At 40.3% G+C, this 22204-nt stretch overlaps 1 protein-coding gene across 15 annotated transcripts in view; it reads right to left on the bottom strand.

Moving 5' to 3' along the window:
* arvcfb (ARVCF delta catenin family member b) overlaps positions 1-22204 on the bottom strand; it is a 270971-nt gene that overhangs the window by 163831 nt on the left and 84936 nt on the right. For 11 of the 15 annotated variants that reach the window (XM_054773300.1, XM_054773299.1, XM_054773306.1 and 8 more), the window contains one exon: positions 10970-11070. The exons of 2 other annotated variants lie outside the window; for them this stretch is intronic. In XM_054773300.1, the coding sequence (XP_054629275.1) occupies positions 10970-11070 (101 nt within the window). Of the gene's footprint in view, positions 1-1764; positions 1857-10969; positions 11071-22204 lie in introns of all 15 variants that reach the window. 2 more of the 15 variants (XM_054773310.1, XM_054773311.1) reach the window with 2 other exon arrangements.

The following is a 22204-nucleotide window of genomic DNA, read 5'->3' as shown; positions in this document are numbered from 1 at the left end:
GAAAAGATGACACTCATTGAAGGTTTTGACGAAACATCACTGGGACAAAATGGGAACATAATCCACAAACTGCCGGCATGATAAAGTGAATTAAACATCACACACTTGGGGCCCTTTCACACATGCATACACATCAAACCTAAACTTTATGTGAGGGAGCATCTCGATATGAAGAGCTCAGATTTCAACCTGACAGTTCTCTGGTCTAAAATGTGTCATGATTTGTAACATTTGTATTTTTATAGCCTCGCAGATTTAAACAAAAATTCAATTACAAAATGATATGCTTGGTCATGGCCTAACTCCTGAACATGTATTTTGGGTAGAATGCCCCTTACGAGTCGTGATCGTGCGAAACCAAGGGCTAAAGGGTAAAACAAGGGCTAAGGGGTAAAATTGGTACAATATCTTAATCATAATGGTCTACGGTTCACAACTATTTCGTCCAAAAGAGCATCAACAGTCACCGAAGAGCCAGCCAATGACGGCAGAAACTGGACTTAAACGTAAAATGCGCGAGGGGTAAAATGTGCCACCTGCATTAATATAAAATCCCAGCTGGATGATTTTCTAAGTCACAAAAAGTTGGCCAAAAGTGTAAATGCATCATAACTTGTATTACTGTACATGTTAGATTGTAAGGTCTAGGGCCGCACGGTGGTTGAGTGGTTAGCATATTGACCACACAGTCACAGTCACAGTCTGGATCCGATTCTCCTGGGTTCGATTCTCCCTTGTGGAGTTTGCATGTTCTCCCCGTGCGTGGGTTTTCTCCGGGTACTCCGGTTTCCTCCCACATTCCAAAAGGGTAAATTGGGTACCGATAATTGTTAGGGTATTTGGCGACCGAATAACCGTGAGTCCTGATTCCGTCAAAAAATTAGCAAGTTTTGAATGACTTGTTTATGACTCCGATAGCAACATCTCTAATACAAATATCCACTTAAAAATGCTTGCGATAACTGTGATAAAAAAATCATATCAGATCATGTCATAGTCTGCTTGTAGTTTTCAAGACTGTTAATCAGCGATCGCTTCTACAAACACAACTGCAACACTTTTGCAGTTTTACACACAATTTGCAGCAAAAATGTCAATTGATGATGTCTGCTTATTCAATAAAAAGACAAGTCTATGCACAGTTGTGGTCGAAAAGATTCCTGATCTTTGTTTATCAAACATAAAATGAAGAGCAGGAGACTGTGGTTTTTGATCCAGTTACAAAACAACAACGTGACCACGCATATTTGCATAACCCTGCACGCTTCTTAAGTTCATAATATTCACTGTAATTCTTGTTCTTTCTAGGTGAGGATGGGTCTGAAGTACTGTAGCTCCTATCGTGTGCTGCATGTGTGAAGGGGCCACTCTAGACGACATTCAGACAATGATTTTCTCTGTTTTTTTCCAGAGTCCATGTGAGGAAATTGCATGATCTGTTTTCCTTGGTGACAAGGAATACATTTGTGGAGCACTGATGCTGTCTTTACATACGATCATGCACAAAACCATAATGCATTGTGACATGCAAGCAACACTGAAGGCAAAAATACAATACATGCACGCTTCCCACGGCCATCATACACACATCCTGGCTTCATATCACACATACTGTCATATGAGCTTCTGATTTTCAAACAGTTGCAAGCCACAGTGTACATCACTGTCACACACACAGATATCCATAATTGATGCGGCATATCAAGATTGCTGACAACAAAACATCAAAGGCATTTTGAAATACCAGTCCACAACAATACAGACCTAGAATATAACCAGGCTGCCAGGTTTTAGGAAACAGTCATCCCCCGCTCTTAACAAAAAGAGAGGAATGGCACAGCTAGAATGTCAGAGAGCTGGGAAAGAAAAAAAGGAACAACAAAGGGGAGACAAGAGAAAAAGAAGTTAAATCAGAAATTGTGCCTTTTATTTTAAATGTACACAACATCAGTTGTATAGGTTAAACTGAATAGGGATCTGAGGTAATCGGAAAACAGCTTCACCATAAGTGATAACTTCTCTTGCTCAGACGTTGGACTGAACCGTGAGAAAAATCAGAGCACAAACAAAAAAACAGCCTACCTAGGACAGTCAGTCCATAATGTCACACATACGCGTAAAGGAGATAGACTACGTCTTCCATTTGCAGCTCATCACTTGGGAAGAATTTGTACAAGATTTTAGAGTAAGAACATGTTGATGTCCGAGGTTACTGATGTTGGATAAGAAGGGGTGACTCACAGTCTTTGTTCGAGTTCATCCCAGCAATGTTGTGGATGAAGTTCCGTTCAAGTGTATGTTCAAATTTATTCAACTGCACTCAAATCCAGTCATTGTATTACACTGCAGTAGGTTACAATAAACCAACAAAACAAAAATAATATAAATCACTCCACACATCTAATATTAGGTTTGGAAGTGCTGATTCTCATTGCTAAAGCTTCATATTGGACTGGGAATGGTTCTCCAAGTCCACACCCATGGAGCACCCTCCACTGCACTCTCCATGGCCAGGACAAAAACCAAACTGCTCCTCCTGAATCTAGTCTGCCAATCCAAAGGCATTGTCCCTGATGTCCACCAATTGCCCCACAGCATCTAGAGCAGGTGTCACAAACTTGCAGGCCCCTGCATCAGTATTTACTGTGTCCTGGACGTGTAATATTACTGTAAATTCCGGACTATTGAACGCACCTGAATATAAGCCAGACTCAGCAAAAAGAGAAAGAAGAGAAAAAAGAGAGAAAATGGTACATATATAGGTCGCACCCGTCTATAAGCCGCAGGTGTCCACGTTGTAACATGAGACATTTACACAGAAAGACACACTATAAACCTTGCGATCCTACCTACACTCGGTGTTCCCACTATCACTTGCTAGCTCCGATGAGTGAGACATGAGACGCTTTTTGTTCATCGGAGTTGAACAGCTGGCGTGGTCAAAGCAGTCCAAGCAGAAGCTGTAGTAATTCTGGGTGTCTCTCATCCACACCTGGGGTCTTGTTACCAAGAAGCATTTTAACCACCTTGGTGACCCCAAACCTCAGTGACAGGAGAGCCCACCTGTGAATCCCTTCGTCCAGGCAAGGGAAAATGACGATCCTTTGTCTTTTTGTTCTTTTTGAGTCATGCTTTGTCTGGTCCCTCACCGAGTACCTGTTTGCACAAACCCCCCAACAACTGAGCTCTTAGGTCTAGGATCATTGGGACACAAAAACCTCTCCACCACAATAAGGTGACAGCTTTTTATATTTGTATGTTATATAAAAGCATGATGGGTATTTTCTAGCAACTCTACTCCAGACACAAAATAGAGGATGCTACTAAGTTTCATCAATGCATTGGGTGCCAACAGAATCTCAGCTAGCACTGTTTACAGAAACAAAGGATGTTTACTTGGTTGTGCATGTGGTTCTAGGCATAACAAGATTCATTCTTCACTATAAGACGTGGTAATAACAAAGTTCCCTTTCCCTCTGAAACAGCAGTTTGATGTTTGTTGCTCACTTAGATTTTCTTTTATATCCAGTGTCTCTTCTTTCACTCTCCCTTAATGCGGAGAAGCCAAGATTTAGCAGAAAGCATTGCATGTGCATATCAGTGAAATGCAATTGTGTTACTTTTTCTCCAATTTGAACATGTTATGTTATTACTTACAAGCAATTTCCAACAATTTTGAAAGACTTTTTTGTGGTTTGACTGAAATATCCATGTATTTAAATTTATGGACTTTATGGGGGGTGGGGGTGGGGTTGGGGGTGGGGGGGAATGAATGCTTGTATGTTTCATTGCTCTCCATTTTGTTGCATTTTGGTTTCAGTTTTGAGTTCAATCTGTACAGTACACATGAATAAATAGATATTATCAGTTTTTCAATAGTATTTCAAATCGGGGTGGGGGGCGCAAAACATTTCAGTCCCCCAGTGGGGGTACGACAGAAAATAATTGAGAACCTCTGCCTTAATGACAAACCCTGACCCAAATTTCGGAAATTTCAAATATTTTTGATTTAATGAAGATAGTTTAGTTTGAATTAGTGCAAAGTAACCGAGGTTACCCTGCATGCCTTGCAGGCTATCGATGCGGGTAGTTTTACATGTAAGTTAAAGGGATAGTTCGGCTTTTTTGACATGAAGTTGTATGACATCCCCATCACCAGCCAAATGGCCTCGCGAGTCCAGTTCGGGTCGGTTTTCCGTAACAACGAGTGTAGTTCCGCTTAGTTGCTGGGTCATTTAAGTAAAGAGTTTGGCTTCTCAAAACAATATGCGTTCAGATGAGTACTACATTTACATCATAAAAATGCTTACTCTAAAAAAATCAGACCTCACAAATCACTCGGCATTATATTTGTCTCCCGGCGTATCCCTGCACACGGCCGCCTCTCCATTCTCTCCATTCTTGTGTATGTGATGAAGACGCTCGCATCTTCTTCCGCTGTGGGACACGCAGGTAAACGAGATGGCCGCGGCGCTCCGTCGCGGAAGAAGATGCGAGCGTCTTCGTCACATGCACAAGGATGGACAGGCGACAGAGCGCAGGGATACGGCTCTTGCTTTTCACACTTACTGTATTAAACAGAGTTTGAATTCAATTTTACACATTAAGAAACAATTACAGGCATACAGAAGTTTTTTTCTCCTGCAGATAGTGGCGTCAAACCACCTTCTATAAGTTACCTTAATAATATATATACGGTACAGGCCAAAAGTTTGGACATACACAACACAACTGATGGTCCCAATCCCATTCATAAGGCATGAAATTCCACTAATTAACTCTGACAAGGCACACCTGTGAAGTGAAAACCATTTCACGTGACTAACTCATGAAGCTCATTGAGAGAACACAAAGGGTTTGCAGCGCTGTCAAAAAAAAAACAATGGAGCAAATGCCAATGGGGCAAATAGTACTGTTATTGTACCTAGATGCCCTTACATACTAAACGGATTTGCTCTGCCAGGGAAAAGTATAAGATACTCTTCTCATGTTAAGAGTATACTCCCTCACACCATCCCACCCCCCACCATAGTTCACAGTCTGATTGACTTCTGGCTGCCCTATTCTCACGAGACAGCTTTTCTCCAAATGAGAAATCTTTAAAAAGCAGAGACAATAAACATGTGAATGTCGAACTGATCTTCGGTAATACAGCATGCATGCCAGTTACGGCACCAATTAAACACCATGCTCTCCAGCTTACTTTACATACGGTCGCTCACAATGAAGAATTCTCTCCTGGTAGCATAATATCCCTTTTTTTTTTTTTTAAAGATATACCTCTGCAGATGTTCACTAATGGCCTGGGTCAGAGGAAATAACAACACATCAAAGGTTGACACAGTTAACCTTATTTAAACCTACACAAACCCTCTTTAGTCCCAACTTAAAGCGGAGGAAATGTACTAAAGTCCAAGTCCAAGGACATGAGTATCATTTGTGGACAGTTTGTGCGTCGCGGCAGTAACTAATCAAAGGGAAGACAGAAAATAATGAATCATTTCCACTACAAAGGGAAGTGGTTTAAATGAAACCGGTCTCAAGGCATAAACATCTTTAATTAATATGCAATGTCATGGAGTTGTGGCACCTCAGTACCAGCCTCACTTGTCCTGAGGAATAAATCACCTCTGTAAAATAGCTTAAATATTCACACACAGACAGCCACAGTTATAAATGGGAATTGGCAGATGATGCAGTAGCCGCTTCCAGGAAAATTTAGCATTACGTTATTGGCATCTTATTCAACAAGATCATAAATCTCAATCCTCCATCATCACTGAGCTCCATAGTAAACTAAGACATTTAACTAATGTTATTCTTAGACTCAAGTCTTGTTTTATTGTTGTATGGAATCACCACCTTATCATGGTGGAGGGGTTTGAGTGCCCGAGTGATGCTAGGAGCTACGTTGTCTGGGGCTATATGCCCTGGTAGGGTCTCCCAAAGCAAACAAGTCCTAAGTAACGGGCCAGACCAAGAGTGATTCAGAAGACACTATGAATAAACGCAAGAGGAGGGACCGCACCTCGCCCGGACGTGGAATACTGAGGCCTCACCCTGGAGCCAGGCCCATGGGAGGGGCTCGCAGGCGAGCACCTGGTGGTCAGGCCGTCACCCGTGGGGTCTGGCCTGGTCCAGCCCAAAAAAGGCACACGGGATCTCCCCCTTGTAGACCCACCACCCGCGGAGACAAGCATAAGGGTCCGGTGCTATGTGTGACCGGGCAACCTGGTCTTCTGGGCGATCTGGTTCTTGGGACATGGAATGTCACTTCTCTGGTGGGGAAGGAGCTTGAACTTGTGCGAGAGGTTGAAACATTCCGATTAGACATAGTCGAACCCACCTCGACCCACAGTTTAAGTTCTGGAACCAAACTCCTCGCGAGGGGCTGGACCTTGTTCTACTCTGGAGTTGCTGCAGGGTAGAGGCGGCGAGCTGGTGTGGGCTTATTAATAGCCCCCCGGCTCGCTGCTTCAGTGTTCTTTTCAAGAAGGGTGACCGGCGGGTGTGTTCCAACTATGGGGGGGATGACATTCCTCAGCCTCCCTGGGAAAGTCTATTCCGTTTGTCGAGCCTCGGCTACAGGAGGTGCAATGTGCCCCTTCGTCCCGGGCGTGGAACAGTGAACCAGCTCTACACCCTTGCGAGGGTACTGGAGGGTACATGGGAGTTCGCATAACAGGTCTACATGTGCTTTGTGGACTTGGAAAAGGTATTCGACCGTACCCCTTGCGGTGTCCTGTGGGAGGTGCTCCGGGAGTACGGGATTGGTGGTGCGCTACCACGTGCCATTCGGTCCCTGTAGAATCGGAGCAGGAGCCTGGTTCGCATTGCCAGCAGTAAGTCGAGCCTGTTTCCGGTGAACGTGTTGGCCTCTGCCAAGGCTGCCCTTTGTCACAGATTCTGTTCATAATTTTCATGGACAGAAGTTCTATGCGCAACCAAGGCGTCAAGGGAGTCCAGTTCATTTATTTAATCAAAAGTTTAAAAAATCTTTGTATGTCACATCTTCCATCCATCCATTTTCTATGCCGCATATCCTAATTAGGGTCGCGGGGTACGCTGATGTTGGGAATGAGACGGGGTACACCCTGGACTGGTCACCAGCCAATCATTCACACTCACATTCATACCTCCAATTCATGCCTCCAATCCCAGGTGCGGCCTATATGTGTACAAATCTCATTTTCTCTTTAAATTTAGTGGGTGCGGCTTACATACCGATAAACTATATACTCCTGAAATTACGATAGTTGGTGTACATTTGAGGGTATTGAGCGTAAGGTTGGTTTCCTATCTTTACTGTGAAACGGGGATCTTTTGTTTATTCTGTTGGCTTTTCTGAAGCTGTGTTCTCACTTAATTGGGTGTCTGGTCCAGACGAACACAAAAAAAAGATACATGGGGCATTTTGCATCTTACTTTCGGTCTTGGAATATTTTATCAGGCCAAAAATATTCCATTAAAAAGCATACAGATAAATAGACATCCTGACCGCTCTGCATTCAAACCTCAGTCTTCCAAAACAAAAACAGTCACACTGTGTCATATGCTATACATTCTCTGTAGATGTGTGTTCATGTGTTTGTACTTTTATCAGCTGAAGTGCCACAAAGACCTTGTAAAATAACTATAAATATGAAAACAACACAAGGTGGCACCCGCAGATGAAGATATATACTGTACAAGTATATACTCCCTAATTTTCCTATGCTTTTTAGACTGCATGTTCAGTAACTGGTCTGTAAAGCATTCACATTTGAGCTGACCTGACCCAAAGTGCACAATTAGCAAGCGGATGGGGGTGGAAAGACCAGAATTTCCCTTGTTTCTTGAATTTTTCCTTTTCCAGAAACTGTCCCTTACTTTGAAATGTTGACAGGTATGCACCACACAGCCCTGAGGCTGGAAATGAACCTTTTTTCCCCTCCAAACTAATTTGTTCAATTGATAAATTAGTTTTGCCTACTTTGCTAATATTTATGTGTTGGGAGCTGTGAAAATGATGTAAATTCAAGGTGTCTCTTTTAGCATGTTCTTATATTGTGACACACACAGTAATGTTCTCCTGGAAATGAACTCTGATAATCCACAAAGTCAGAGTGATTGAAACCATACATGGCAGGCTGAACAAATTGGATGGACTGTATGGACTGTCACTTGCTTTATCATCTTAAAGAATTTGAGGGAGCGGCTTTTGGGTTCAATTTAGGTGATGCAACACTTAGTAACATATTGTTGAAAGGTGCAATCTTTGATCAAAAGTGATTGTCATTTCTGTCCTGATGTAATAGCATAATACTCTGCACTTTGAAGAGGCTGTACGTTTCGTCATGCATCATAAAAACACAGTCATTACACACTGTGAGCATATCTTCCAATTAAAGTGCATAATATTGCATGACAGGGTGTTTTCTATACATTCGTTTGGACCGCCACAAATATTTGACGCTACCTGTTTGTCCGCACTCATAAACACATTACAACGCTGCAGGTCTGCCAGAGAATAAGAAGAGGAGGGTGTTGGCAACTTAGCAGCTATATTGATCGAGTAATCAGATTCTAGATGTTATTTTTTCATCTTGACTTTTTGCTGTAAAAAAAGCGAAACAATAGAATAAAATTAGTTTGTAGTTCTAAACATATTTGTTTCGATGTTTTAGACTCATTTTTTGCAAATGTTCCATTCCATTCCATTCCATTGGCCAATTAGTCAAATTAAATGATGACATCATTACGTCATCCCGCCTGCAACCCACCACAGCCACAAATAGATCGCAGTCTTGTGGGAAACTATTACAAATTTTAAAAGTCTTGGGTCAAAGCTTCGATTCCTACATGGAATACATGTTGGAATCAACCAATCATGGAAAATAAATGTGAGGCTAATCATCATTATGCATTGAAAAAGTGATTTCCCCTCTTTAGCCTTTCCACACTGTTCTTGGGACTGCATTGCTATCAGAGAAGTAGTCAATGATCACATAATTTAAAAGGTTTTTAAATTGTATTAAAAAAAAGAGCAATGTTTTTGGTTTATTTGCTGGACTCTACATCAAAAAGGAAGATGGACGAAGAGCCTAGAATGAAAGTACACAGAGTAGAAACAGAAAGTGAGAGTTAAGCTTGTGTGAATGAAAACAATGTATGTATTGTTTGTCTGCCTTTTCCAATATTTTTCTATCAGTCATATAAAGGGTTGTCAGAAGACTCGATACCTCGATACGAAGTCGATATCAACTACATAGATACATCGAGACCTGCTTTTTTCGGTATTGTCAATATCGGCTGTACAACTTTTCTCTTTGCGAGCCGTATCATTATTGGCAGAACTGAAGTGAGCAGTATATGAGCACCGAGACGACTGAGCAGCAGTGCTGGCATTCCCCAGCTAGAGCGCAGAGCCGAAGAACGCCTGCTGTCTTCAAAAAAAGGCTCAACGAGTTGAGGTAAAAGCATATCAACTCAGTTTATCGATAAGCCACATGCAATTATAAATTCACAAAAGTTTTCAAACCAAAGGAGTAAACACTACGAACCTGGCAAAACACCAGAAAGACAGGCGCCCCAACTTGTTTAAAGAATTCAAGGTGAGCAAGTTTCAACTTACCATCACTTGTGTCATGTAATACATGACACAAATACTGTATATGTCCCATTATTTGGGCTGGAGAGCCAGCTTACCAGGGCTCTCAAACTCATGGCCTGCAGGCCACTGACAATTTTTGTGATCCCCAAATGACATCAAAGTTTAGTGTAAATGCGGACCGTGTACCCCGGGGAGTTGGTGAGAGGCACTTTAGCTTGCAGGAAGGGCGGCTCTTTAATTGGACAAGCAATAACCAGCACTGAACTCGCAGTGAGCTTGTCACTCAGTGAAATGAACAGGGGACAAGTGACAGTGACAAGACAACATTTACAACAATCACGGTGCCAACACACAAATAGAAAAGAAAAAATAACAAACAACAGTGGCGTTGAGCCTTCAAGTATATGAAAATCTATAGAAAAAGCATTGCTGTTTTTTTTTATGTAAAATAGTGGACTACTGTTATGTATTCCCATACTGTATTTATTGTTTGCTTTTATATACTTGGAGAATGTAGGCCACTGCTTTTTTGAATGTATGGTTACCTCTTGGAAGCTGGTAGTGCATTTTAAATTCTTCCAAAACTACAAAGATGTTGAAGCATACTGATCTAAAATACAATTTGAAACAGTTTTCACTAAAGTAGTGAATTAAAAAATACACGGGTTCTGGTTTTATTTATTTATTTATTTTTATCATAGTATTAGGTATTTGTATCGAGTAATGAAATTCTGGTAACATGACAACCCCAGTGATTTGTAACTGTTGTGCAACTCTGATTGTGCTATGTGATTGTGTGTCAAGAGGGCCTTCTATGGGAAGCTTTTAGACTGAAAATGCACTGAGCAAATAGACTGAATCTAAAGTTGCAATAATATCTAACAGCATGTAGATATTCAATTAATTCATGACCAGTTCTCTTCAAAATTTGTAATTTTAGAAATGACTACACAGACCTTTATGCATGTATATAGCACTGAAAAGGGCAGCATATTTCGCAGCTAACATGCAACTTGCAGCAAGAGTTTTTGGACAGAGACTCCATGCATGGCAGTCTATTTTAGTTGGGCCAGCACGTTTCTCTTACTCGTGAAAATATTGTAATTACAACATTGATATTTTGCATATTCTAATTGTGTAAAATATTCAAATGAGACCAAATTTCCTGGAGGGTAAAACAAACATGTTGAAATAACAATCAACAAGGTACCTAACAAGCAAAGTGAAGTCAAACTCCCCGGAGGAGAGATAACAGGGAGAGGCAAGTGTTGGATGTTTAAACCAAAAACACTGTCAGGAAATATAATTTCTGCAATGATGAGCTGAACAAAGTGATTAAAGGAGGCTGGAGGTATGAAGAGAGAGGCAGTGTAGTACCTTTGATGTTGGCGAGTGCCGTCACACCACAAGTAGAATGAGGAAGATGATGCTCGGATAGATTGGACTCGATTGTCGCGTCTCTCAGGGGAGATCTGTGACTAAAATAAAATGACATTGAATGTAAGTGTGCAGCCAGCCTGCTGAATTTGCATGTTTAATAAATGGCTCTTAAGCAATGGCAATGCTTGCTGCAGTCCAGGTGTACACTCACCAACCTAATAACATGTAATAGAACATCTATACCAAATATCTTTGAAAGGTATACAGTGGAACCTCGCACATTTGCAATTCCGTATTCACAGCCCTGCAAATTTACAGATTAAAAAAAAAAATCTTTGGTCTTTGGTAAAAAAATGGTCTTTTTTCTCTGAAAATAATAGGCCATTCTTTTCACAAAAAAACACATTTCACACATCATAGGTCAATACTTGTCAAATGTACAGCATACATGTACCACTGTTAGAAAGCCCACAATATTTACATGTTTTTGTCTTTACTGTATGCTTCACTGATTATTGTTTTTAGACATTTTTCTGGGCTTATCAATTACTTGCAGCTTTTCGACATTCACTCGTGTTCCCAAGGCATGAGCCCACCAAAAAGCAAAAAGCGTGAATCTACTGTACCTGAAGAAAACCCAAAAGAATTTCACCTCACAATTTTTTTACGATGAGGATTTGACCCAAAATAGTGCCATATAATGTGTTACATGCTGGTCTTTCGATACTAACTAATCCTATGATGAAAACAGTTCTGTTGTAGAAGCTGCAACAATTGTTCGTCTTCTTTGCCCTGTGGAATTTCATGTTGTTGCAGAAGCTACAGTGTTTGGCTGACAAAAACAACACAAACTAGCATTTTTCCATTCAAAAACACTGTATTCTCCAAGGCAACGCAAATAATATCAAACTATAGAATGCGTATTTCTTCATTTCTACAACAGTAATTTTGTAGAAGTACTTTGTTATTGTATAAACCATCAATGATTCTTAACAATGAGGCAACACTATTGCGGCCTCACCTTTGTGTTCCCACCGTCTCAGAAATAAACACATCACAGGCACTGGGAGAGAAAAGAACTGATGACTGATGACAATGTATAACAAAATGACAACACTGAATTGGTTTTGATGCTTCGTGCCATGGGATGAATTATTCTGCCGCACACACCGGCCTTCCGCTGTCTCAGCTTTGATGACTGTAAACAAAAACAGCTGGCAACCAACAAAGCAAAATCAATTGCATCTTCAATGCCGATTGCATGCAGGCTCCCTCACCATGACAATGTTTATCAGTGGATACATACATTTCTCCTCGATCTATGATGCAAAATAAGTAAATGCATATATTTTACACAGTGATTTGAGTTCTGCTCAAATGTTGAAGAAGAAAATGTGAATCATCTGCAAAGAATATCAAGTGTGCAGGAGTTTGTGATGCAATATCAGTATTTGCATCTGCAACTGACGAGCTATATCTCAGAACGTTTTGGCACAGCATTTCTGAAGGGCGCGTTTCCAGAATCTTCTTTTTTTTTTAGTTTTTCTTTGGTTACTGAAGAAAATGCCAAGTAAAATGATGTTAGCTGTTTTAATGACTGTCAAGTATGGACACATTTCCTCGGGTAATGGTATTTTTGTAAGTTTGGCTCCTGGGTAGGAAGCTAATTAATTGAAGCGTGGCCAGCATTAGAAATCATTTGCTATTGCTGTAATGTTACTTATAGGTCAAATTTAAAATGTTTTAGTGAGCAGAGTTTAGGAAGAGTTCCAACTGGATTGGGATTGACGTGAGTGAGAATGGTTAGTTAGCAGTGCTGCCTGACGAAAGACTTTGTGGTGTTGTTGGCTTGGTTATGTAGTTCCTGTAGAGCAGGAGTCACCAAGTCGTCGATCGTGAGCTACTAGTCGATTTTTGGGACTGTCGATCGCGAGAACATTTTGAAAAAAAAATTATTATCATATCAGTGGCCTCACCTCCTGGAGAGCGACCAATAGGCACGCATTTTGTCCACTGACACAGCCCTCCGCCTCGCTGCGATCCAGGCAGCAACCCGTGAGCCCAAGCAAGGAGCCCAGTCTCCAAAAACCGACTGTAAGTACACTAGTACACCACCTCGCCTCCTACACCGACTCGCACAAAAAGGTAGAGCGAGAGAGGGAAGGAGTGACAGAGCGCTGTAAACAAATAAAGTTGGCTACTTTGCAGATTTCACTTATTGGGAACCTATCCCCCGTGATAAATGAGGGAACACTGTATTCTGTCAGGACTTGTTCCCCTTGAACTCACATCGTTTGGCGAACACTCCTGGGTAACTTTAGGATTAATGATGAAAGATGCAGGAGAGGGGGGTTTATTGCAGCATAGACAGAATCTCCACGATCAAGACAGTTCGTCGTCTGGGAAGGTATATGTGAGGTGTGTGTCATGGAGAAAATGATCGGATGAGCTTGTCACCCCTTTCGGGCTTCTTTTGTGTTTTGAACATTTCATACAGTATACAGCTATGGCTCATTTCTATACTATACGCTCACTCGCTTCTTAGAATGGCTTTTCCTCTCATATGGAACACTTCAAGCGATACTGTCATAAAACAGAATTTCACACAATTATTTCAGGCAGTTTAGTGCACTCCTCGTTCCCTCCAAAGCCCCAGACAGCTCTATACTGCCAGGTAATGCTTCAGCAGAAAGCAGAACAAGGAAAAAAAAAAAAACTCTTGCAAATGCTTTTCTTTGTATACGCCGCCTGTGTCTGGAGAGAGCAGTAGCTAATTGTGTCTTGTAAAAGAACATTACAGACCATCATCATTAGAGTCCGCAAACAGAGAGGCTGGTGTGATAAGAAGGAATGAAGGAGCTTTTTCAATTGTGTCGTTATTCCATACGGCTGAACTTCGATAGTAATCTCTGCATTTAACAAATGACTGGACCACAACATAGAACATCACCACTCAAGAGAGGTTAAAAAATAAAAATGTTTTTTATCGTATACACAGTCAAACCTTGGTTTTCGTACACCCCGATTTTTTTTCCGACAAAAATGTTCACCCAAATTTTGCCTCTGTTTTTGTACTGTAGTGTCTATTACTTCTCCTTAGCCTTTCGTCCTGCTTCTTTGGACGGTGTTGCTTTCGGAGAAGTAGTCAACGCTCACACAATTGAAAAGGTTTTCAAATTTTATTAAAAATAAGAGCAATATATTTGGTTACAGCGCTGGACTCTTTTCATCATTGAGGAAGAAGAGGAAGAGCCCAGAATAAAAGTACATAGAGTGTCTATAGTAGTTGCCGTGCCCGTCTAGAAAGTGAAAGTTAAGTTTGTGTAGAAGTGAGGGGTAAGGTTGTGTGAGTGACAACAGTGCATCATTATGTGTCTCCCAGTATTTTGTCCATCAGTCATATGGAACTGTAACAACATTGATGTGCTCTGTGAGTGTGTGTGAAGGATGGATCATTGCCATGATATTAATAATAACTATTAAGCACTGAAATAAAACACTAATATCCACTTAGTTTTTTTGTCTGGTTACTCCCATTTCCAAGTTAGCCAAGACTTAATGAGTTGGTCGACTTAGACGGGTTGTCGACATGAACAGCGTCAACTGAAACGACAGGTTCTGTAGTACATCCACGAGTACCAACATCTGCTGTGCAAACCACGTCGTCTATCTTGTTTAGTCTCCAGTCCATTTCCATTCTTCTCAAATGTCTCTGCCTATCAGCAGGTGCTGAATCACAGTTTGGTGCAGGGGTGTGAATAAAGTCACTGGCACTGTGTGAAATCTGTTAGCACCTGAACCTTCTCAGTTTGAGTCCACTTGTCTCACCTTGGTTGCAGTCACAATTCTATCAGGGACAAAATGTCAGAACAAGATGTGCCCGGAGTGGACAGCACACAACTATGCTCCATTATTGATGGTTTGTGTGCTAGTCGTCTCTTATGGATTTTTGTGTCCCTGATGGCAATGAGAGGTAGAAGCAAGCAATTACAGCTTTAATGGAGAGTAGTGCTGTTAGCAGCTGTAGGGATGTTCGGTTTTATTATCATCTACCAATCTGCAACGTCAACCAGTTTTCTGCACTGAAACCGATTTTCTATCTGCTGTTACATCAGATTAAAAACACCCATAGTGCATGGCATATACTGTCATGATGTGTTTTGGGCTCCATGTAAGTGTTTGCTGGTTTTAAAGATGATGTACATGTCATTGAACATCTAATATCTCACTATATTGTAGTGTTGAAGGTAGTTACCACTGGGGTACCCAGCATGCCTTGCGGTCACTATGCATATAACAGTTAGTTACGTGTTTGCTTAGTGCTTGTTTTGTTTTGTGCTTAGTCATTGTTACCCACATAGAATGGTACTTCATTGTTGTGTGGGATTGTCTTTGGACAGCAGCAATATTTTCTCTTAAAATTATCGTTAGTCTTGTTGTTAGTCTGAAAGTAGTGTTTCAAACGTACCGCGCTTACAAACCTATCATTGGTTTCAATTTAGTCGGTGGCAAACTCAATTTAGACAGTGGCAAACTTTGTCTTGGGTAATGAGAGGTGAGAGGAAGTGCAGGGAAGCAGGTGTTTGTTGGTGGTTGTCAAAGCAGTGAAGAGACCAAACATCGCCTCTGTTGCAGTGACATGCAAGTGTGAATAACCACAAATGTCACTGCATGGTTGTAATTCATGGGCAGAATAAGCCATGGATACTCTACAGAAAAACTGAAATAGAGAGCAAACCAGCACCAAGGTGTATGTCCTGAGACCTAAGAGGACAATTAAGTCAAAAGTCTAGGGCTGTCTTCAACGAAGGATTTTCATAGTAAAATTGGATTTGCTAGATTTTGTTTATAGTTAACTAACAGTCAAATATACACATAAATATATATATAAAGCGTCAGGCAAAGGCAAATAAAGTAAAGAAACAAAGTGTTTTTATTATCGAAAAGTACATATAATGCCATTCTGTTTCATTATGTTTTAAAAATTAAATCAGTCCAATGGGATCCATTATTGTCCACACACTCAATGCAGATCCAGTAGCTCTGAAGTTGGTAACCCACAACAAGATGGTGTTTCCAGCTGGTACGGGATCATGTCTACCAAGATTGAAGTGCAAACGGAACGCTCGTTGTGTTGCAGTTACAGATTCGTTTGTTTTGATAAACGTTTCCACAATGAAAGCGCGATGCTCACCAGTCCAATTCATGGCAGCAACTGAAAAAGAAACGAAAAACAATGGCATCATAAAGAAACAAAGCAAAACGGCATTATATGAAAAAAATGGCATTATATGTACTTTTTTTGGTTTCTTTACTTTATTTGCTTTTTATTTAACCTACAAATGTGTCAGATCATTTTGCCTGACCCTGTATATATATATGCGGTATGCTAGCGTGGTGTTAGCTCGTATTCTTCCACGCCTTCTTCACCTTTGTTTACGTTCTCGACGCCACTTGCAAGCACTTCCGCTTGGAAGCGATTCCGGTACTATGGAGCTCTCAGAGACGAGTTAAAGATTGGTGATGAAAACGTTGGCACTGCGAATTCCAACACTTAAAAGCTCTTGTCGAGTGTAAGATGTTAAACCAGACCCGATATGAACAAAACAATAACCACAAAAGTGCAAATCTGGAGGCGCTGGCCTTCGCTGTCTTGCCTAAGTACAATCTTTCTGTTAAAGACACATGTCATTTTCAATACTTTAATAAAACAAATGAGGCTGAATTTGTATGAAAATAGGCTATTTATAACAAAAACAAATACATTCTATGTAAAAATGTATGTGCAGCCGCAGCCGTGGGCACCCCCATGTATTCAGAATGGTACAATCTTGATCACATGACATTATCATATGATTCAACGGCGAGACTGAATGACATTCCACCAAATGGTATCATCAAATAGTCGACTATTCTAGACACGCCTACAAGAGTCCATGGTGGACCTTATTTTTTACTTTTTACTTTGAAAAAACGGTTTTCAACATTTTCTTTGTACAATGACAGCATCATCAAGGACAACATTAGAAGCAACAGCAAGAAGATAAATATTGCAAAAAACAAGTGATTAATTGTTTACGATGTAATTGTAATTGCAGCTAACTGGTGAAAGCACAAACAACACAACAAATCCACTGGAGCAAAGACAATCTTGAAAGTGAAGTGAGCTTCCAGCATGAAGGTCACCAGCAACGCATCAACGCTAACAGTCGTACCTCCTGCTATGAAATTAGCCTTGGTAATTACTTTCCGCACCAAAAAAGGAACAACTTCTGATTGGAGAAAACGAGCAGAAATAACATGCACCCAAATCTGCATCTAAAACAGCTCCGGGCTGAGGATTAGCATCCAGTCAAAGCCTCGAACATGAACTGAAACAACCTCACTCTCCACTGGGAAACAACAGCCACATGTAATTTGCCATCGCCACCATTCTGGTGAAATAAAGCTTCTATTTTTAGAAACAAGAAGCCCAATTTCCTGAACCGGACTTTGAGAGCCGTGTCACCTGGATGGGGGAAAGGACCACTGGAGACTATGAACACATGCCAAAGTTGCTTCTACAGCATCTGGCAAAAGGTCCTCGTCTCTTTTAATATATATACTTTTGTATATGTTATATGTTTTTACTGCACAGCCCCCTTTGCTCCGACTCAAAGAAACGTAAACATATGACGCCCATGTGCAGCTGCACAAATTCAGATAAATTATGTCATTTCTGCATTGTTTTGGGCCGCACGGTGGTCTAGTGGTTAGCATGTTGGGCACACAGTCACAGTCAGGAGATCAGGAAGACCTCGGTTCGAATCTCCGTTTCTGTTTGGAGTTTGCATGTTCTCCCCGTGCGTGCGTGGGTTTTCTCCGGGTACTCCGGTTTCCTCCCACATTCCAAAAACATGCATGTTAGGTTAACTGGCGACTCTAAATTGTCCATAGGTATGAATGTGAGTGTGAATGATTGTTTGTCTATATGTGCCCTGACGACCAGTTGGGCTGGGATAGGATCCAGCATACCCCTGCGACCCTAATGAGGAGAAGTGGCATAGAAGATGTATGGATGCATTGTTTTGTTAATGAGGCTGTCTTTCTTTCAAAATAATGTTGGAAAAAAACATGTTGAGCATTATTTTCATATAGTTACTACGCACAGTTTTATGTGAAGACCTGCCATTGGAGTAGAAATTACTATAAAATTATTGAATCCTGTGGCTTAAGCAATAATGCGGCTAATTTATAGCTAAAAGAACTACAGTTCCCATGATGAGCGCAGAGTCAGGAAGTGGTGATTTGGGGTAGTGAAGTGGACACTAATATCATGTTATGAAGCATTATGCAGCAATCATGTTTTCATCTGACAAATCTAAAGTAAGTTTAATCAAATGTAGAATTACTAAAGCCTCTGCTTGGACTGTGGAAGCTGTTGAACCTGGACAAAAAAAAAGTGTCTCACGTCTCATTCATCAGCGCTAATGATGCTGGGAACACAGAGTGCAGGTAGGATTGCAAGGTTTATAGTGTGTCTTTCTGTGCAAATATCCCATGTTACAGCGTGGACACCTGTGGCTTATAGTCAAGTGTGGCCTATATATGAACAAAAAAAAATATTTTTAAATTTGGTGGATGCAGCTTATATTCAAGTGTGTTCAATAGTCTGGGATTTACGGAACTTGTTTGTTGAAAAATCTTTAAAATCTAAAAATAAAAGCCATTTTAAAAGCCTCTCTGTCTCAACTGAGGTTGCCCATATACTGTATATGTCTATTTATCGATGCAAAAATATTGCTTAGTCCAGTGGTGTCCAAAGTGTAGCGCAGGGGCTGTTTTTTGAGTGGCCTGCGGCACATTTGAAAAATTTTATTTAACAAAAAAGCAAACCAAAACAACTGCAGGAATAATAGAAAAATCAGCGTAAGTTTACAAGATAAAGTCAAAACATTGAGAGAAAAAAATTGTAATCGAACTAGAAAAAGAAAAATAATGTTCTAATATTATGAGGAAAAAAAGTGTCATTTTAGGTTGGGGGATAAGTGTAATATGAGAATACAGTCAGACTATTATGTGAATAAAGTAGGGATATTCCGATCAAATCCCATACTGATCATCCATGAAATCGGCTGATACCGATACCAATCACATACTGTAGATTAAGTGTAAATTTTTTAATTTACTATTGGCTAAATGATATGAAAAGGGAAACCATAAATTAACTTCATTTAGACAAAAACACTCACTTACTTACTTTTTCAAGAGAACATATATCACTGGTGAAACTTAGAGGATGATTCTTTAGACTTTGGATGCGAGAGCAAAAACACCTTAATGGCACTCCTGTTAAACTTGTAACGTTTGGAAAATTAGGTTTGGGAAAAAGTTACAAAATGATGGGAATCAAGTCATAATGTGTGCGAATGGTTGTTTGTCTATATGTGCCCTGCCATTGGCTGGCGACCAGTCCAGGGTGTACCCCGCCTCTCGCTCAAAGACAGCTGGGATAGGCTCCAGCATATCGCGATCGCAGTGAGGACAAGCGGTATAGAAAATAGATGGATGGATTGAGGTAGTCATAATGTTACGAGAAGAACATTTCTGAAGATGATTTAAGAAGAAAGCTGAAATATTTGGAAAATAAAAAAAAAAGTTCATACTAATTTTCACCTATATCACAATGCTAAGATGCATTGATGCTAAGATGCAATTTTTCTCTTGAAATATATATAACTTCCTAGCATATCTACATGTGTTGGTTTACAAAATATCAGTGGCCCTTCCATTTGTTCATTTCTCAGTGTGTGACCCTCGTTGGATTAGATTTGACACCCCTGGCTTAGTCTGTCAGATATTGTTACATAATTAAAATGTGACTAATTCATTCCAAAGCCTCTAGTTGATTACATAATACACATTTAATTGACAACCTTCATTAATATTTAGAATAGCATCTATGTGAAAAAACAGCTGCTGTGATGGTTTTATTGATTTATGCCATTTAACCTGTTCCTGCCGTTTTTCTCAGGTCAAACGTTCTACGTAATGTATCTTACGTTTTAATACATATTGCTTAATCCAAGCAAATGGATCAAACATACAGTATAAATACATTTGCCTGTATTTCAAGAATAGGTTTTAGGATAACTTAAGCTTCATGTTCTTATTTCAAGTCCATGTTTCTAAGATATGTTTCATTCATTTTAAAACAAATGTGCTTTTTATCAGTGGACATGCACTTGTTTTAAGGTGCAGATTTTTTCTGTGCTTATTTTAAGTGGACTATAAATTCAAAATTGTTTCCCCCTTGGTTTTAAACAAGGAGATTATACAACAGGATAGCCGACTCGGCATCCACTTCCGTATTACGCCCTGGGCGGGTTTGGCCACCATTTTAGGGTGCAGAATCCAGAAAATTTGAATTAAAAACATGCCCTTGGCACACTGCTCAGCCATTAATTGCTTAAATAGTCTGTCCAAAAGACCAGATTTGTCATTTTTTCAGGTTCCCCAAAAACAAAGACAGGTATGTGCGATAAAAATGCTGTCAATTTATAACGCTGGATGTTGTAAATAAACAGAATATTGGACAAGACTTAAACGTATATTGTATGGGACTCCCACACAATATATCATGAAGCTCATTTGTTTCTCTGTGTGATTTTCTGATTTCATGTCAAGTCGGTGATGATGATGATTTAGATTATAGTCTATCAAATGTATTAACAATGTCAATATTGAAATAAATGTTGATGATGTAAAGATGGCAAGAGAATACATGCTTCCTCCTTAAGCGAGCTATGTGTGACATCAACATGTAGGTCATATTTCTGCAGTATAATGGATATTAATGGATATATATATATATATACATATATATATACTGAATATATACTGTATATATACATATATCTGCATTGTGTTCACTAAATAACATTCATCCATTTTATCAAAGTATACACACAGTGTATAACTTTATTTTATACTCAGTTCAGAGCTAGTGAATACATTGTACTCCATTGTTTGCCTAGCCCTGCCCATCTCTCTTGCACCCTATCATGGTGGACTTTCAGCTCACATCCATGCCGTGCTTCACTCTGTTCCATTCGTTTGCGGCAGAGTCGGCAATCCTGTTCTCAACTCTACAATCCTTGGTTTTAAAGCTGACTTTTTACAGTGTATCGCGAGTGTCGGTGCTAACATTAGTGTCGGTAGTTGTGTACAGTGGATCCGGCATTCACGGCCCCACAAATTTGCTGATTTTTGGTTAAAAAAAACAAAACCCTTTTGTTCTTTTTTTCTCCAAAAAAAGCCACAGAAAACACATCTTATTCACTCTAAATCGGTCATAAAGTATAGATATTGTATGTAATAATATAGATCAAATGTACAACATACATGTACCACTGTTTTTAAAAAGGTCACATTCTTCGTGAGGTGATGAGTTTTCACACTTTGTTCGGCAGTCCCTGAACGCAGCATACTTGTGTATACCGTGACTCAGGTTCCCTCTGTTCATGGATCATCTTACATGATCATTAATTAGTGGTGAGTAGCTATACATTGTAAACTTTAAATGCATTTAATAAGTGTGTGAGGCATATTTAGGGCTTAAACCTGGATTTGTTTGTGGGTGAACAATGGCAATCAAAGAGAGAAGGGCAGGGTTCTGGAGCTGAATCTAATCTAATGATTACCAGAGTCGCTTTTATTGCGAATGTTGGACCGCAGACTTCTTCAGACTATTTAACAAACTTCCAACTACTGATCAATACTGCAGTCTGAAGAAGCAATTCCCCTTGTTTGGTGGAAAATGGAACACAAATGTGGACCGCAGCGTAATGTTCAACAACACAACTGGTGCTATTGTCAGTCACTCTGTGCACTCTTCCTCTCTGGGATAAGTTTATACAGGTGGAAGGTGATAGCAGAATAGAAGGAAAGGAGACTGATTCCTCATTTATATTACATCGATATTCTTTGAGACTGCCATCCCCCGCGGTGGCAGCAAAAGGGAAAGGCAAGGAAAGAGATCAGGGCTGATGGAAGGGTAACACACACTGTCTCTGAGCCGTCACTCGCCAAGACAGAGAGCCTCAATCCATCACCTCCTCACTGAAGTCCTGCCTTTGCGGCTGCTTAAAAAAGACCAAATTCTGGCATCTACTTCGCTTTGACATTGAGTGTGTGTGTGTGTGTGTATGCGTCATCAGTGTGACCTAGATTCGGCTGTACCTGAACGTCCCA

This window comes from Dunckerocampus dactyliophorus, chromosome 4 (assembly GCF_027744805.1).
Source record: "Dunckerocampus dactyliophorus isolate RoL2022-P2 chromosome 4, RoL_Ddac_1.1, whole genome shotgun sequence".
Classification (NCBI taxonomy): Eukaryota; Metazoa; Chordata; class Actinopteri; order Syngnathiformes; family Syngnathidae; genus Dunckerocampus; species Dunckerocampus dactyliophorus.
This window is presented reverse-complemented; position numbering and strand designations above follow the sequence as displayed.